The sequence below is a fragment of the Gymnoscopelus microlampas genome (genome assembly GCF_963454915.1).
Source record: "Gymnoscopelus microlampas genome assembly, chromosome: 19".
Lineage (NCBI taxonomy): Eukaryota > Metazoa > Chordata > Actinopteri > Myctophiformes > Myctophidae > Gymnoscopelus > Gymnoscopelus microlampas.
This window is the reverse complement of record NC_139956.1, coordinates 38,138,746-38,157,702: the sequence shown is the minus strand read 5'-3', so window position 1 is coordinate 38,157,702 and position 18,957 is coordinate 38,138,746. Positions and strand designations below refer to the sequence as shown.

General features: G+C 42.0%; 1 protein-coding gene across 1 annotated transcript in view; it reads left to right on the top strand.

The window, feature by feature from the left end:
- The window catches only part of LOC311034507 (RING finger protein 17-like), a gene marked incomplete at both ends in the record, with an annotated part of 43,506 nt that overhangs the window by 13,948 nt on the left and 10,601 nt on the right, over nt 1-18,957 (top strand). The window contains 16 exons of the mRNA XM_084042386.1: nt 953-1,063; nt 3,242-3,400; nt 4,253-4,424; nt 5,552-5,702; nt 6,534-6,721; nt 7,070-7,199; nt 8,714-8,876; nt 9,625-9,740; nt 10,474-10,594; nt 10,974-11,091; nt 12,609-12,890; nt 14,670-14,817; nt 15,475-15,587; nt 16,248-16,338; nt 17,349-17,470; nt 18,325-18,538. Coding sequence (XP_083898512.1) covers nt 953-1,063; nt 3,242-3,400; nt 4,253-4,424; nt 5,552-5,702; nt 6,534-6,721; nt 7,070-7,199; nt 8,714-8,876; nt 9,625-9,740; nt 10,474-10,594; nt 10,974-11,091; nt 12,609-12,890; nt 14,670-14,817; nt 15,475-15,587; nt 16,248-16,338; nt 17,349-17,470; nt 18,325-18,538 — 2,399 coding nt within the window. The remainder of the gene's footprint in view (nt 1-952; nt 1,064-3,241; nt 3,401-4,252; nt 4,425-5,551; nt 5,703-6,533; nt 6,722-7,069; nt 7,200-8,713; nt 8,877-9,624; nt 9,741-10,473; nt 10,595-10,973; nt 11,092-12,608; nt 12,891-14,669; nt 14,818-15,474; nt 15,588-16,247; nt 16,339-17,348; nt 17,471-18,324; nt 18,539-18,957) is intronic.

The window sequence follows — 18,957 nt, the reverse complement described above, 5'->3', positions numbered from 1 at the left end:
TCATAATAGACAAACCTCCCCAAAATAGCTGATCTACAAGCTTAGAATGCGTTGCGATGCGTAGTGAGCTTGTACGGTAGATCAGCTATTTTTGGTTAGGAGATTTGGCGTAGAGGGGGGGAAAAAAGGGGAGCCCAAGCCCTGTGGGACCCCGGTCAACAAAGTATATTAGGGTTTATTTAACCCATTAAGACTGGGTGTGTGCGTGCGAACATTTTTAACTCCTATCTGTGCTTCTGGGGGTCCCTGGAACAGTGGTGGAAAAAGTACTCACATTATTTACTTAAGTAAAAGTACCAATACTGCAATATAAAAATACTCTGTTACAAGTAAAAGTCCAGAATTCAAAATTTACTTGAGTAAAAGTACAAAAGTATTGGCATCAAAATGTACTTAAAGTACCAAAAGTAAAATTACTAAATATTTGAAAATAGCAGATCTACAAGCTCACAACGCGTCGCGATGCGACGCGTTGTGAGCTTGTAGATCGGCTATTTTCAAACGGCCTATGTATAAAATAGGGCTAAAGTGGTTAATGTATGTTTCATAATATCATAATCTATATAAAAAGTAACTAGCAACTAAAGTTTTCAAGTAAATGTAGTGGAGTAAAAGTACAATATTTGCCTCTGAGATGTAGTGGAGTAGAAGTAAAAGTATTGGAAATGGGAAATACTCAAATAAAGTACAAATACCTCAAAATTGTACTTAAGTACAGTACTTAAGTAAATGTACTTAGTTACTATCCACCACTGCCCTGGAACGACATATTTTGAGACGGGGGGGTCCGTGGCCAAATGCATATCATTTTGGGGGTCCTTGGCATGGACAAGTTGGCACACCAGAGACACCACTGATACGGCAACATACTGCTGAAAACATCTTTAGATACAGTATGTATGTGTGATGGTCACTGTGTCAGACATGTGTCACCCTTTGGTCCTCTTTGTAGCTCCGCCCCCCGCTCTCCCACCCACTGCTCCTGGGCTGGCCAGTACTAAAGGGAAGACCGGTTGGAAAAAGAAAGCGGAAACGACGCCTGTCAAACAAACATGTCGGACAGGTATGGAGGAAAAACGACTGTATATTGTATATATCGTCACTGTCGGCAGAAACCTTGTATCTCCATATTTTAACTGTTTTTGTAAATGAATGCTCTACTTCATCATGCAAGAGTGTTGCACAGAAGTAGTGAAAATAGCCGATCTACAAGCTCACAGCGCACAGCCGCTGTGTGTTCACTATTTGAATTTGTGTTTAAATATACTAATAGAAAAGGAACGGTTCTGGACATTTTGAGGTTTCCACCCGGCAGCGACAATCATGGTTCATCCATAAGGTGTCTACAGTGGCGACATCATTTGGGATTCTCCCAGTGTATTCCCACACGGACGGCCTTGTAGATTTGGTTGGAGACTTAATAAAAAAAAGGAACATAAAAATATGTCCATAGAACACTACACGGTGCAATCCCTCCCATCCCGGCGGGTTCACACAGTACACACACAGCAGAGTATGAACTTGGAAGACACGGACATGGAATATCATTTTTACAAGCATGGACCAATAGGCTCTATGCACAGCAGCCATATTGGAGAGAAATTGGGCCCCTTCCTCGCTTCCTTCACAGGTGTTACCAATGACACTAATGAAGGCTCAGTTCCATTTAGTGTAGCACAGTGGTTCTCAAACTTTTTAATTTCAAGGACCCCCATAACTCTGAGAGTGCACAAATGGAACCAAATGGACCCGGGTCCATTTGGTTCCATTTGTACACTCTCAGAGTTACACCCTCTCAAGGAACCATGAGGGTCCCTGGACCACACTTTGAGACCCACTAGTATTTCTAGTGAGCCAACATGCACAATATCAGCACCCTGACTCTGTTTGACCAGAATTAGTCTCGCGTAGCCAGACCCCACAGAAAATGAAAAACAGCGACCTCTGCTTTTCTGATATTCTGTGGAGTCTGGCAGGAGTATAATGTTAGACTAGAGCGCAGGGAAACACCGGTTTCATGTCTGCCTATAGCGCATCACTTCCGGTTGGTGCGACCATGTTTTCATTCCCACTAACAATATTTCTACACGGAACACTAACACCACTTCTCCCAGAGAACATGGATGGTTTTGGTTATAAGCCCACTTGTTTCTATGATGAAAGAGTAATTTAAAATGTGAATATCTTTCCGTGGTTTTGTCCGCTCCGAGGACGCTATTGTTAAATTAGTTTCGGCTAGTTTCGAGGGGGGGAGGGTGGATCATGGTGGATGGACACGTGAATCCCGCCCACTACATTTGATTGGGTAAAGCGCGGCCCACTTCCTGATCTGAAGGCACGCCCACTTGTAGCCAATGCGCACTGGTTAGGACGAACCGCTCCGACAGATTCCACCGCAGGTCGGAATCTGTTCTTGAGAGATTAGACCAGAATGGAACAGAGCCTTCATTAGTATCATTGGTAACACCTGTGAAGGAAGCCAGAAGAGGCCCAATTTTTCTCCAAAATGGCTGCTGTGCATAGAGCCTATTAAAGCTTAAAAATGTTCTGCTCCTTGTGTAATTATTCTGTGTATTTGGTCGTTTTTAATTCTATGAAAGATGACTGAAAATATGCTGCTACAAGAGTTCATAGATACCATAATGAACAGGGACTGTCGCATTGTGATTGGCTAGTTTCTAGTCTGAAAACGTGACTTGATAACTAAATGCATCAATGTAGTCGGTATTGATGCAGGTATTAAATAGACAATTTAGCTTATATCTATCTTGAAAAGCCTAAGTCTTATCGACTGTACATTTACTAGAATGATACTCTTTAATCAGGCAACAAATGTGTTTACTGAATATAATGCATCATCATCATCTCTAATCGTCTTTTGTTGTCTATTTATTGTATATCGTCTCTGTAGGGTTCTGGACCTCATATGTCCAAAACTGTGACTTTTCAGGATTCAAATTCAAAAATATTCAAAGTAGCAGATCTATACTTCAGATCTGATACTTTTGATTATTTGTGAGTGGTGCCAACCACTCCTATATCTGACTTTGTCTGTGTGTCCGTCCGTATGTATGTCCAAAAAACAAACATTGATGACAACATCAATACATACGGGGCTCATCAAAGGCACCACTCTCTTCACACAGGGTGTGTGACACAGGGTATTATCTGTTCTGGTGTAACCAACTTCCACACACACAGACGATGAAGCATCCTATCATGTACTATTTGTCTCTTCCAGAGCGCCAGTTGGTGCAGGTCATCCATGTGGTCAGCCCAAGCCATTTCTATGTCCGCTACCTGACTGAGAGGAAGCTGAACGTCCTGCTTTCCAGGAAGATTGGCGACAACTGTAGTGGATGCGAGAACCTTTTCTCTCCTAGAGACACAATTAAGACCGGTGTGTGTGTGTGTGTGTGTGTGTGTGTGTGTGTGTGTGTGTGTGCATACGTTTTCTTTTCTGGTACTGCTATCTTCTTGAGGATTGAATGTCCCCCTAGTACAAAGCGGTTCTCAAACATTATGAGAACCACTCAAACAAATGATTTGGACGCAGACCCTCATCTGAGAATATTTTGTGCCAGGGAGGGACAGAACTCTAAAACATTCAATATTTTGTTTCAAGATTTGTTGAAAATAGCAGATCTACAAGCTTGCAACGTGTTTGCCTTGGGCACAAAAAGTTTGAAAACGACTGCCTTGGAACGCAGTCAGAATGATCTTATCTGTGTTAATTTAGTGAAAGGAATGTCCTCACAAAATGAGGACCGTTTTCTAGTCTTGTCTATTAATCTAGTCAAAGGAATGTCCTCACACATACAGGATCATCCAAAGCTATTAAAATATAATTTCCGTAATATAATCGAGTGAAATGTTCATATATTCTAGATTCATTGCACACATAGTGAAATATTTCAAACCTTGTTTTGTTCTAAATTTGATGATTAGTCTATACTGTAGGCATATATGACATTTTCCACTATATTTACCCATTAAAACAGGGAAATCTGTGTCATTTTAGATTTTAGCGTTGGCTATTCAAAAATAGCAGATCTACAAGCTCACAGTGCGTCACTTCGTGCTGCACTGCAAGCTTGTACATCTGCTATTTTTAAAACAACTTGAAATATCTACTGGTTTAGAAGGCAATTGTAGAATCGGCCTCAAGTCTTAATGAGTTACATTTCTTTTTGATGAACCAAAAAAATCGTAAATGTAAGGACAGAAACTGAATGAATTTGCATGTGTCCAGGCGGTGTGGTGTGCGTGTATGCCAAGGACGGCGTGTGGTGTCGGGCGACGGTCGAAGAGCTGATCCAGATGGGCACTCAGGAAGTGGTGACCTCCTGCCCCGTCACAAAGCTCTCCTGCCTCAGACTCTTCCTCGTGGACTACGGCTTCGTCAAGAACATCCGATTCGGAAGGTACACACCAGTGGATCGCAAAGTGGTGTCCGCAGGATCCCCCAGGGGTCTTTGAGGGAGTTCCAGGGAGTCCCCAGCAAAATTATTGATTGTTTGTAACCAAATGGACCCTTAAAACCGGGAAAGCATTTGTGTCGTTTTAGGTACAGCAACATACGTTTTTCAGAAAACGGTGGAGCAGTGGTTTAGAACAGTGGTTCTCAAAAGAGAACCACTGTTCTCTTTTGAGCAGATATACAAGTTCACAGCGCGTCACGCGAGCTTGTACATCTGCTATTTTTGAACATTTTTTGAGAAATCTTGAAAGTGTTTGAATTTGATTTAATTTTGAAAATAAATGTAAAACTAATTTTCTCCCCTTGGGGGCACAACAAGGTTTAGGCATAGTTTTACTGAGTTTACGTTGAGGAATAAGGTTAGGTTAGGTTTAGGCATAGTTTTACTGAGGTTACGTTGAGGAATAAGGTTAGGTTTAGGCATAGTTTTACTGAGGTTGCATTTAGGAATAAGATTAGGTTTAGGCATAGTTTTACTGAGGTTGCATTTAGGAATAAGGTTAGGTTTAGGCATAGTTTTATTGAGGTTGCATTTAGGAATAAGATTAGGTTTAGGCATAGTTTTACTGAGGTTGCATTTAGGAATAAGATTAGGTTTAGGCATAGTTTTACTGAGGTTGCATTTAGGAATAAATGCAACCTCACAGCCCCACAGTTGTGGAACAATCTCCCCCTCCACGTCAGATCTGTTCAGTCCATCCAGATATTTAAGACCTTACTTAAAACCCATCTTTTCTCTCTGGCCTTTCACCACATCCAATCATAAAATGTCCTTTTTGCTGATTTGATGTATTGTTTTATTTTCTAAGTTTTTTTTGTTTTTACCTGTGCAGTACTTTGGTTCAACTAACTAACTAATAAATACAGTTTGATTGATTGAATAAGATTAGGTTTAGGCATAGTTTTACTGAGGTTACGTTTAGGAATACCTGGTGGCGACTGTACCGAGGTCTCTGGATTTGACCCTGGGCGAGCGTGTTTTGGGAGCGCTTCCCTTGCACTTGCTCTTTCAATAATCAAAACTTTGTTTTCTTGCTGCTTCATCCCGCCCCCACCCACGCCATCACCAAGTGAGAAGGGGATGATGATGACCGATGAGTCCGTACTGAAGGCTGTCAATGAGCGCTTGAGGAAGGTGGGAGAGTTGCTGCAGAATGAGCTGAGACACTTCGCTCCTCAAGCCATCAAATGCTCCCTCAAGGATCTGATCCCTGTTGACCTGGTAGGAACGCTGACATTAGGGGTGCAAACCAGTGTTGCTAGATTTACAAGAGAACCGAGCGGCCAGATCTATGCAATCAAGCCCAAAAGAAACAATGTAACGTTTTACCACTTTACAGCTATTTTAAAATAGCAGATCTACAAGCTCACAATGTATCATGACCGAAGCATTATGAGCGTGTAGATCTGCTATTGTCAAAAAATAAGCACAAATCTTGCATTGGGGTCCCTGGCACAAAATATTTTCAGATGGGGTGGGGGGTCCTTGACATCAAAAAACAACATTGGGAAACGAGCCAAAATAAGCAACTACACTTAAAAAACGAGCCCAGAAAACCACAACCCGCAACTACCAATATTTACAAGTGACTTTATAGAAAAACAAGCCCAAACTCGCTTGTAATAAGCAGACATGACAACACTGGGTGCAACGCTTAATCGATTCTACAAAAATAATCGGTTTTAATCAAATAGATTTTTAATTGCTTTCTTATTTTCTCGAGTGGCACACTGGTAAAGTAATTGCCCATCATCTGTATTTGTCGAGCGTCTATACAAACTAGAGTTCTCAACGGGCCTGAAAATTAAGGCATGGCCCGAACTGGGGGGGGGTAGCTGGGTGGGGATTTTGCCGCCTATGTCCTCCCGGTGGGGGCGGCTCCTCACTGGAAGGTGAGCCTGTATGGCACAACAACGGTGAATAACCCTGATTATCCTGTAGTGAGAGCATTGTATTTCTGCATGGCAGTTTGTCCACACAACGGCTACAGTGCATGAGGTGGTGGACAAAATATTTACTATTTTCTGTGTGTGTGTGTGTGTGTGTTCCCAGGCTAGAGGCTGGAGTGGGGAGGCTCGCTACGAATTCCGCAATGTGTTGGGCTCAGCGGCGGTGGAGATGCAGTTGTATGGACAGGACAAAGACTGTCTGCTGGTTGACCTCAGGAAGGCTCCCATGGACAAAGCCAGCGAAGTGCCCATCTCTGTTAGAGAATACCTGATCTTCTTAGAAGTGGCCAGGTTTGAGGGTTTCTTTTTTTCCTCTTTTTGTTGAGAATATGCTTTTTTTTGTTTAGAAAGAACCATTGACTTAAAACCCATTAAGACCTGAGGCCTATAATACAAAATGTCTTCTAAATCGGTAGTTCTCACACTTCCAAGATTTTTCAAAAATGTTCAAAAATAGCAGATGTACAAGCTCCCAGCGTGGCACAAAGTGACCCACTGTGAGCTTGTAGATCTGCTGTTTTTCAATGGCCAACGCTAAAATCTAAAATGACACAGACGCTCTCCCGGTTGTAATGGGTTAAATAAATCAAAGTCTAAGCTTCAAATGTAAGTAAAGCCCCGCCCCTCACTCTTCCTCAGGTTCTATACTCCACTACCCTCCAGTAGGACTCCTCTGCAATACTACCCTTGTAACTACCCAAAGGTCGGCAGAGAATGCAACGCGGTGGTCACTCATGTTAACAACCCCTCGGACTTCTACATACAACTGGTACCCCCCCCACACACACACACACACACACACACACACACACACACACACACACACACACACACACACACAAGCACGCAACCGATTGTATAGAGCAGTGGTTTTCAACCTTTTTCGCATCAAGAACCCCCAAAATTGACAAATACTAGCCCAGGGACCCCAATTTGAAAAGATATGCCAGGGAGTAGGGACTCAACCATTTAGATTTCTTGGGGGTCCCAATCTACACTGTATCACCATCATCAGTGTTCATTTAACTCTGAGAGTGTACAAATGGAACCAAATGGACCCGTTAGGGTCCATTTGGTTCCTTTTGTACACTCTCAAAGTTACAGACATATAAGGGTCAATTTGGTTTGGTTGCTAACTATTAATTTGGCTGGGGACCCCCTGGAACCCCCTCAAGGACCACTGGTGGTCCCCGGACCACTGGTTGAAAACCCCTGGTATAGAGCACCGAAGTCTGATGTAATCTACGCATCCTACCTGGGTCACGTTTTTTCCCCCCATTCTGAATTCCCATAGACATGTTTAATATCGCGTCATATAAAAACTTGGTTCCAAAAATGAAACAAATGAGCACGGCGGTTTGACTTGACGGCAAGAAAACGCTAACGTTACCGCCGCCAAATACATACGATTTTTGCCAGAAACGGACTGTATTAAATCTGAGTGACTGACTATCGTAAGCGATATAAAGCCATAATAATAATTTACATACTATAGATATTCAGCAGCTGCATAATAGGAGAAACACTGATAAAAGGTAATTTACCTTCATATTGTTAGTGTGTTTGTGACATTACAAATTGTAGTTGATCCCAGATCCCCCTACCTTTTGCTTTTTCTTCTGTTAAATAAGAATAAACAAATGGTATGAACCAAACCGTGATTGATTGATCTAACTGAACAGTTCATTTAGAGAATTCTTACACCCTTACTAAAAATAGTAGGGCTGCATGATATTGACATTTTGGTTTAATAGGCCAATGCCGATATTGCAATACAGGTTTCCAGTAGGGTATACAGGTTATATAGTAACTATGATTCTGGGATACCAGGGGGTCCCCAGCAAAATGTGTTAATATTGCGTCACAATAAATTCAACCACTTAATATTTTATACTTTGATATTCAAAAAATAGCAGATATACAAGCTCATGGTGCGTCACTTCGTGCTGCGCTATAAGCTTGTAAATCTGCTATTTTAGAAAAATCTCTAGTGATTTGTGCAAATCTTTGAATACATTCCTGTTGCTATATACATAGCAACATCTAAAATGACACAGATGCTTTCCTGGTTTTAAAGGTATAACAACATATACAGTAGGCTTTCCCAGTCTTAATGGTTTAAACATTTTAACTCAAATCTTCGCTTCTGGGGGTCCCTGGCACAAAATATTTTTGAGATGGTGCGCCAAATACATATCATTTTGGGGGTCCTTGACACGAAAAGGTATTACCCTAAATAAAACGATAGCTTTCTGTCTCTTTCTCTCTCTCTCTCTCCCCCAGATTGACAGCATGGAGTTCTTGTTGCTGTCCAATAAGCTTCAGGAGTTCTACTCCAGCCTGCCTGAGGCTGGAGATCATGATCTGCAGCTCTACTGCCCTGCCCTCCAGCAGGCCTGTGTGGCACGCTACAATGACCAGAGCTGGAACAGAGCCAAGGTCATAGGTAAGTGTGTGTGTGTTTGTGTTTGAATTGATCACACTAGCGATAGAATAATATATGTTCAGCAGCATCTTCAATAAAACCCTATTGGTCTTGGATATTTCATAAAAGCAATGGCTAAAGCCTCGATCTTTAATTATTTCAACTGGTTGGTTGGCTGTATGTAGGATAGCAAAAACATACAGGTTTAGATTGATAATGCCTAAACACAATTGTACTGTATTTATTGTGCTAATTATTTATGAAACTCCTTTCACGTTGTTTCACAAATCACAGAGCTTGCTCTGACAAAACTTTTCAGTTATGAGATTTTATTTAGCTTTCATTCAGTTGGGGGGGTGTGTGTGTGTGTGTGTGTGTGTGTGTGTGTGTGTGTGTGCACTGTAATTTGTAATTTTAGCAATATGTCCCCATTTTCCAGGGCTTACTCACTCTTCATCTGTCTGTACTTGTGTGGTTCAAGGAGATTAAGTCTTTTCTTATTCTTTTAGGCAATTCCTTTGCTGGTGCTCAGTTTTACGGTTGTATTTTAGACTTGGTGTTGGAACAGGCTTAGCTTTTAAGTTAGGTATACAGTTTGAAGAGCCATTATTGACAGGGGGATCGTATTAAATACAGATGTTGACAAGAATTAAAGATGATGATCTAAATGAGGAACGGCGATATTACATTCAACACGGTGTGACTTTCATTTTCTTGATACAGTATCACAATTGTGTGTGTGTGTGTGTGTGTGTGTGTGTGTGTGTAGGACATCCTGGGGGCAGAAAGGTGGAAGTGATGTATGTGGACTTTGGCAACAAGGACATCCTTTCTGTCAGCGAGTTGAGGAAGATCAAGGATGAGTTCTTCGCCCTCCCTATCATGGTTAGAGCAAAGTTTTTTTCTTTAACCCTTTAAGACCGGGAACGCATCTGTGTCATTTTAAGATTTCTTTGGCTATATAAAAATAGCAGATATACAAGCTCATAGCGCGGCACCGAGTGCCGCGCTATGAGCTTGTAGATCCGCTATTTTTTTTTAAATTGTGAAACTGTGTGCAAATCATTAGGTTGAATATATATATATATATATATATATATATATATATATATATATATATATATACTTTTTTAAAGCGAAAGTTTTTAACTCAAATCTATACAAATGTCTTGTAAATCCTAACATTTTTTTTTTCCTAAAGTTTTTTTTTTATATATTTTTTTACTTATGTTGCTCATTATTATTATCAATGGTTTTCAAACTTTTTGTGTCAAGGACCCCCAAAATAATATGTATTTGTCCGCGGACCCCCTCCCATCTAAAAATATTTTGTTCCAGGGACACGATTTTTCTAAAAATAGCAGATCTACAAGCTCATAGCGCGGCACTCGGTGCCGCGCTATGAGCTTGTAGATCTGCTATTTTTGAATAGCCAAAGAAACCTTAAAATGACACACATGCGTTTCCTTCCCGGCCTTAAAGGGTTAAAAACCGTAAAACCTAGAGGTGTGCAATAGAGTTCACCGTGTTGGGTCACATCACATGTAGTCCTTGATGACAGCCTTAGTACCTCTGTAAGGAGCCCAGGTCTAATGTCTGCTCCCTGTGTCCCCTGCAGGCCATTCAGTGTTGTCTGTCCAATGTGCGTCCTCATGATGGAGACACCTGGAATGAAACCTCTAATAAAAGATTCCACAGCCTCACTTTCCAGAAAGCGGGGGTCACCGTGCTGGCCACAGGTAACTGTCAAAAGGCTTTTCACATGGGAATCGACTGACGCGTCTTGTTGTTCATTTTCAGTGAGAGGCGAGCGTTCAGGTCCTGATTTATTAATTGAATCAATAGGACCACAATGGAAACGATGCCCTCAGGGCTGTTTGTGTTGTCCTTTAAGCATTGCTTGTGTAATTGTACTTGCTGTGCTGTCAATCAATCAAAAAGGTCGCTCCCAGTGTGAAAATGCCTTTACTGTGTGTGTGTGTGTGTGTGTGTGTGTGTGTCTATCTATTTCCAATTTTCCATGTCTCTGTCATTTCTAGTGTCTTTTACACAAAACCACACACACACACGTGTGGTTTTACGTTTTTTAACGTCTTTCACTAACTGTCCCCCATGTAGCCAGGACTCCCAGATCCAAGCCATTGCCAGTCTCTCTGTATGAGAGTTCCCTCGATGGACCACTGACCAACATCAATGAATTGCTGATCGCAGAGGAGCTAGCCTGCTTCAGAACGTGGTGAGACGGTCATTTGTAGATCCTGCGATTTCCATCTTATCTTATATAGAAGCTTTGTCACACGTGTAGTCTCTGACACTGCTAGCTAAACAATACAGCTGGTCATGTGGGAGGGTGTAGACAAGCACTCCTCTGATACACATGAAGTCACCAGTTGCTTCTTTTCACCAGCAGTAACGCATGCAGAGGAGCGTGCTATCCATCCTAGTTCTCCCTGCTGAATAGGCGCCCTAACCCACCTGTACAAGTCGCCAGTGCACCTTACAGATTGTCCTCCTCCCTGTCTGGCTTTCCACCCTCGAACACAGGTTGTGTTTGTAGGGACGTCAAGCTAGGTGGCTCATGGAGGATTCAACCCTCTCCCTAGTGGTGGGAAGGAACTTATCCCATGACACTTTAACCCATTAACTGCCAGAGGTATTTCTGAAAATTTCTAGCCAGTGCCAGAGATTTTTAATTGAAAAAAAAAAAGTACTCAGGAGCCGAGATAAATATTTTTCAAGTTTTAAGTTAAAAAGGAAGTGGATAGGAGTCTATATCTTCGATAAATCATATCTCCTTGGTCTTTGGGTCAAATTGGACCAAAAAAAATAATAATAATAATTTCACGTAGATCTACGCGATTGGCACGTGACGGCTATAAATAGGTTCGCGTAGATCTACGTGATTGGCATGCAATGTGTTAATATTCAATGCGAGTACTTGAATATGGAAATTACTTAAAACACCCATTCATCTGAGTACTCTAAAATGGAAACTAAAATGCCCATCCCTAATACTGAATTGGTGACGCTAATCTTGGCAGCCCACCTTGAAATGGTGAATGTATAGATTCTGTACTGCTAGGTTGGAAATGTATGTGAAGCATCGATTTTTTTGAAATTGTTGGCTCTATTGCAGTGTTGAGGCACAAACCAAATTGACCGTTATTCTGGTATCATCAACGCTCACAACTTGGAATTGTGAGCCACAATTTGGATTGGACCATAAGAGTAGCAACATCCATATTTGAAGCATTGTTTCTCTCAGTTACACACTAATAGACTTAACAAAGTCATGTCAAATCCAGCAGTTCTTTATGGATTTGGATCAAACCCTCTTTGCTTCCTCTCTCTGGATGACAACCAGCACAGTCCTGTTCCTCTGGTAGTTCACCACAAGCTCATTGGTTCGCTTCAAGTGATATCATTGCACTGTGTGATGACGTGACGCTCTCCATCAGTCCTCTGTACTCCTCTGTAAAAAAAAATCTCTGAGTGAAGACGGCATGTTATTCCACTGGAATAATGCATGTCAATATAGTGATGACTTAGATTTCACACAAAAATACACCTTTTATTAAGTACTTTCATGAGTCTGGACAAACATGGATATACATTAAAATGCAACTGGTTGGTGGAGTCATACAACCGTGATGCAGTATTTTTGTTTTATCTGACCACATCTGCATCCCACACACCATCCTTTCTCCTCATACCTTTCCTCTCTTTCTACTACTCTCCCTCTCCTACCTACAGCGTCAGAGACAAAGACGCAGAGCCTTGTGCTGAGGACTCGCCACCAGTGTGGGACCCTCCACTGGAGGGCCTCATAGCCTCTGAGCAGGAGGAGTCTTTGCCTGGCACCGGTAGCGTGTCGGACCGAGGAAGCCTCAGAGACCAGTCCCTGGATACTGTGGTTTTGCAGCCCAATCTAGAGCTCCCCACCGGCCTCGACGAGCTGAAAGTCAGGGTCACCCACGTCAACTCTCCCGGGAGCTTTTACGTCCAGCTCACTCGGAACAGTTTCCAGCTCAAAAAGTGAGTGGTTATGGAAGGTCTCCAATGGGACTGGGCCATATTTACAAATAGCAATATTTGTCACTGAATACGTCTTATCGACAATATTTTCAAGATGACTGTTGAAGCCTTAGTCATACTGGCTAGTCTGTTGTTCTGTTTTGCAGCATTCTGACAGTAGTGTAATACAACTTGTAAAGCAGCCTGCCACTCTGGTCGGCAGCTGAATAAAATGTTTGTTACCAGTGCCGTCTGATGGTTAAATATCCATTGCCGTACGTGATCTGCCTTGTTTTTTGTGCTGTGTTTTCATCCTGTTAGGGAACTTCAAGTACAAATTGCGGTGTAAATGACATACTATATTATTGAAAAGAAGACAGGGGTGTCCTAATCAGATCTAATATAGGTGTATGTATGTATGTATACACATGATGGGATGTAAAATAATAATAATGCAAATACAATTGTTATTGTTCTTGCCCCCTGTGCCCTCTTACATTTTGTAATAGGCACATACGGTTTAGCTATTAGTCGATATGGTGAAGAGCAGTGGTGGAAGAAGTACTCAAATGTTTTACTTAAGTAAAAGTATCAATACTGCAATGTAGAAGTACTCTGTTGCAAGTAAAAGTCCCGAATTAAACATTTACTTGAGTAAAAGTACAAAAGAGTTGGTATCAAAATGTACGTAAAGTACCAAAAGTAAAGTACTAAAATGTTTGAAAATAGCAGATCTACAAGCTCACAACATGACGCATTGCGAAGCGTTGTGAGCTTGTAGATCGGCTATTTTCAAATAGCCTAGGTATAAAATAGGGCTGAAGTGGTTAATGTATGTTTCATAATGTAATCATTTATATTTGCAAAGTAACTAGTGACTAAAGTTTTCAAATAATTGCAGTGGAGTAAAAGTACAATATTTGCGTCTGAGATGTAGTGGAGTAGAAGTAAAAGTACTGACAATTGGAAATACTCCAGTAAATTAAAAGTACCTACAAATTGTACTTGAGTACAGTACTTGAGTAAATTGACTTACTGTAGTTACTTTACACCACTGGTGAAGAGACGGACACAGTAGAAGACTGAGAGGGGCTGACGTACGAACAGCTACCACAAATTGGATTTAAAACCATGGCGTTATGACATACAGTACACGTAATGAAATAACCAGCTGTGCAACACTAGAGACTAACAGTTATATATTGTGATATGACAAGATGGAATTTGGTTATCGTTATATTGTGAAAATGTTTATTGCCCCCTACAGTATGCCTTGTATAGGCTCTATGCACAGCAGCCATATTGGACAGAAATTGGGCCCCTTCCTTGCTTCCTTCACAGGTGTTACCAATGACACTAATGAAGGCTCTGTTCCATTTAGTGTAGCACAGTGGTTCTCAAACGTTTTAATTTCAAGGACCCCCATAACTCTGAGAGTGTACAAATGGAACCAAATGGACCCGGGAGGGTCCATTTGGTTCCATTTGTACACTCTCAGAGTTACACCCTCTCAAGGAACCATGAGGGTCCCTGGACCACACTTTGAGACCCACTAGTATTTCTAGTGAGCCAACATGCACAATATCAGCACCCTGACTCTGTTTGACCAGAATGGAACAGAGCCTTCATTAGTATCATTGGTAACACCTGTGAAGGAAGTCAGAAGAGGCCCAATTTTCTCCAAAATGGCTGCTGTGCATAGAGCCTAATGCACGCCCTTTGGTTGTCCGGTTCCTACGGTTCCGGATCCCAACCCTAGTGCTCTGCGGGGGGTAACCCTCTGCGTTCTATTCTCTCCAGACTGTTTGAGCTGTTGAAGCAGGACTGTGTTTCTACGGAGCCCCAGGACATCCAGTGGGAGGCAGACATGTTCTGTGCCGTCCTGATCAACGGCTGCTGGGAGAGAGGACGGATCTGCAACACTGTTGCATCCACCAACATGGCTGAGGTATCTCTGATCTTCTGGTCACGTCTCTTCTCTTTGTGCAGAACACTGTCAGCGATGGAGCTTCCATTCCCACTGGAACCATTTCATATAATAATAGTCCTAGACAATAGGAATAGTCCTAGACAAAGACACAGAGCCTTGTGCTGACATCCCATGGTTCTTGTCAAAACAGTTTTTAAATACTGTCAGAGTTGGGGGCTTGATTGCTGCTTTGTCTCTCTTTATTGTCATTCATAACTTTACATCAGAGATGCACAGCTGAACGAAGTTACGTTGCAGTGGCTCCGTTAAAAACACCACAATTCAGAACCATAACTTAAATAGAATAGAATAAACTCAGGAATGATTCAAATCAATACTATAAGTAACACTAAAATAAGTGGCAAAAGCATTAAAAGACCCATAGGATTCCACTTAAACTGATATTGCATGTACTATTAAGGTGCATGTGTATTTCCAATGTGAATGTATCACATCTCAATGTGTCTATATTTAGCTAATCAAATGTGTTCCTAATATGAGTGGGGTGGGGAAATAAAGTGATGTGGGATACATTCTACTGGTAGTACAAACTCATCTAAATGATAATGGAAAGGAACCTATTTGCAGATATTATAAATACTAATAACTAACATGTCTGTCTCTGGGTGTTTTTAGGTGAGACGCTGTGACTATGGCAACAAAGTGTCTGTGCACATCAGCAACCTGAGGCCCCTACAGGCTTCCCTCGTTGGTTCCCTGGCATTAGAGTGTACCCTCCGCGACATCAGGTCAGTGGACACAAACTTTCTGCACGCTCTGCGTTTTTTTTGCTAGAGCGCTTTGGGCACCTCAAGCAGAAGCAGAAAATAGTTCAACTTTTGGGAGAGGAGTGCGGCTCATCGATGTCACTTTCCTATGCAGAGGGTTGGCGAGACATGCCCACACAATCATTGAGCAGAGGTGTCTTGTTCAGTGCATGTGTAGTCGTGCTCCCGACATGATATCCAAACTGCTTCGCTACAAAAAAAAAAAAAAAGAAACATTTACTGTGGACACTGTCCCAAAGGTCATTTCAACAAATATGGACACAGGAATTGGTATAACGAAGTGTCCGAAATATTTCAGATTTCATGAAGTTTCATGAAGCTTACTGTCTCTGCCGGGTGGGAACCTCTTATGTCCAAGACTGTTACTTTTCAGGATTCAAAAGCATCAAAAGTAGCAGCTCAAAACGCATCGCTTCCTGGGTTCGTGCAGCGTTTCAAGCTTGTAGATCTGCTACTTTTGATGCTTTTGTGTGACGCTGTAGTATGATCAAGTAGGGCGTTGATTTACGAAAAAACACAGTTAGAATATGGAGATATGAGGTTTCTGCCCGACAGCGACATTTATTATGCTTCTCTCGAAGCTTTAATTGTCACCATGTAATTTCTGTCTCCGTCCCCCAGGCCAGCCGGAGGTAGCTCCACATGGACTGCCACCGCCTGTGACTTCATGTCCTATTATGTGACCGGAGCCATGGCCACCATGACCATAAAGGTCTGTCTCTCTCCTCACATCTCTTCATCTCTCTAGTCCGCCTACTATAAGCTGAATCAACCCATTAAGACCTGAGGCGGTTTCTACAATTGCCTTCTAAACCAGTAGACCATTTTTTCCAAAATGTTAGAAAATAGCAGATGTACTAGCCCGCAGTGCGGCACAAAGTGACGCGCTGTGAGCTTGTATATGTGCTTATTTTGAATAGCCAACGCTAAAATCTAAAACGCCTTCCCGGTTTTAATGGTTTACTTAAAGCAATGAGTATCCATTCCCTTCTTCTCTCCTCAGCCTATAATCTACAAGCTCCCAACGCGTCGCATTGCTTGTAGATCTGCCATTTTTAGCTAATGTTCCCCCAAGAATATGGATGCTGGGGTTCAAGTTGTTAAACGTTTGAGTGTCTGTTGTCTGTGCTTATTAGAGCAGCATGTTCAGTTTAATATTATTGTTATATATTTAATATCGCAATCCAAATCATATCTAAGACACTAACTACTTGTATGGAGCAGAGAGAAAAGATTAGAGGTATTTCTATATCAGTGGGTCTCAAACCTTTTCATGTCAAGGACACCCACAATGTATTTGGCTGCGCACCCTCATCTCAAAATATTTTGTTCCAGGGACCCCACGAGCAAAGATTTGAGTAAAAAATGTGTGCTTTAAAAATACATATGTTCAAAGATTTGCACACAATTTCATAATTAAAAAAAAAATAGCAGATCTACAAGGTCATAGCACGGCACGAAGTGTCGCACTATTTAATGGGTTAAGTTAACGCTGCATCGCAGTATCAGTTGTCAAAAACAAGTGATCTACAAGCAAACAAAGTGACGTGTTGGCTCGTAGATCTGTTCTTTTAGCATGAAGAAAAATCACTTGTCATTCGTGCAGATTAACAGGGCTCATGGGGGGCGGACATCACTAAGAAACATCTCCAAATTAGAAAATGGTCAAATAGTGTGTGTATTGTGGTGACTCTGGTGTTTATTTCATGCGGTGTTCTGCAGGAGCTGACAGAGCTGCGTCCCGTCCCCGTCTCTCTGTCCTGCCCCAACCAGGCAGGAAAATACGTCTGCATTGCAGACTTCCTGGTCAGCGAGGGCCTCGCCCTCAAGGAGAGGAAACAAAGGTAGGTGTGTTGGGGTGTAATGGAGCTAAAACTGACATTAATACGCTCGGTTTACAGTATCTCCAGTTTGTCTGTTTACCATGATGATACCCAGGATTATAAACGTTGGTGGTTCTAGGCACAGCGCAATTATCATTGCTATATTAGTTGTACATTGTTGACAGGAAGTAATTATTTCTTTCGTATTTGAAGACTGTGGAACCCCATCAAGGAACGCTGAGGGTCCCTTGATGGGGTTCCAAATGGACCTTTACAGGTCTGAGAGTTATGGGGGTCCCTGGAATTAAAAAGTTAGGGAAGTACTTTTCTACAGCCCTTTGGTCTCCTCCATACCTGTCATCATATGTTTGCAATAGAGTACAGAAGTCCTGACGTCACTCGTCCATCCCCTGGTTCGTAAAGTATTTTTGCTATGGAGAATAACATTGGGTCATCTTAGAATCATCTCATATAAGAATTCTGGTCCAAAAATAAACAAACTGTCTCGGCGATGTTGTCAGGGAGGAGGTGGCTCTGTATCGTTTATGATAGTCAGTCACTCATATTTGAACCAGTCTGTTTCTGGCGAAAATGTAACTAATTCGTCGGAAGTAACATTAGCGTTTTCTCACCGTCAGTTGATGCTTCATATCCATAAGAGTGAAACCGCCGGGGTCATTTGTTTATTTTTGGAACACAGTTCTTATTTGACGCGATATTAAACACGTCTATGGGAATTCAGAACGGGGGGGGGGGCGCGACCCAGGTAGGATGAGTGAATTACGTCAGACTTCGGTGCTCTATAGTTTTTCTTGTTTAGTGGCCCTAAGGTAAAATGGGCCATGTGGTCCCCTGACTGTAAGTTTTACTTCCAGAGAGACTTCCACGGTGAAGACAGAGGACAGTGTCTCAGGGCCCCAAGATGGTGAGATTCAAAAGGACGTCCCTGCTGTTGATGACAACCTCACTCCTCCACCAACACCACCTCCTCCTCCTCCTCCACTCCCTTCTTCAGCCCCCTCCAGCCCTATTGTTATTCCCAAGCACGCACCCAAGCCTGCCCCTCGCACTGCGTTGACTGCTGAGAAGGTGAGCATGCACACACACACACACACACACACACACACACACACACACACACACACACACACACACACACACACACACTCTCTTTGTGCCCAGAGTGGCAATGACGTCACCAACGTCATAAAAAACAAAAATATATACATATATTTATTCATTTTTTCCGAAAAAAAATTCAGAACCCAAGATATCATGATTTGAAGATTTGCTGCTCCATTCACTTCTTCTTTAACTTCTTATTGAAAAAGGCTGTATCTCGGCTCCTGAGCACTTTTTTTTACAATGTATTTTTGGCCTTGGCACAGGGATGATAAAGCCAGAAATAAGTTTGGCACTGAATGAGTTAAGGAAGCGTTCAAATTGAAACCCCCCTTTGAAACAACAATATTTTGCCTTTTCTTTTTTGTCAGGTCGGAATGGCAGGG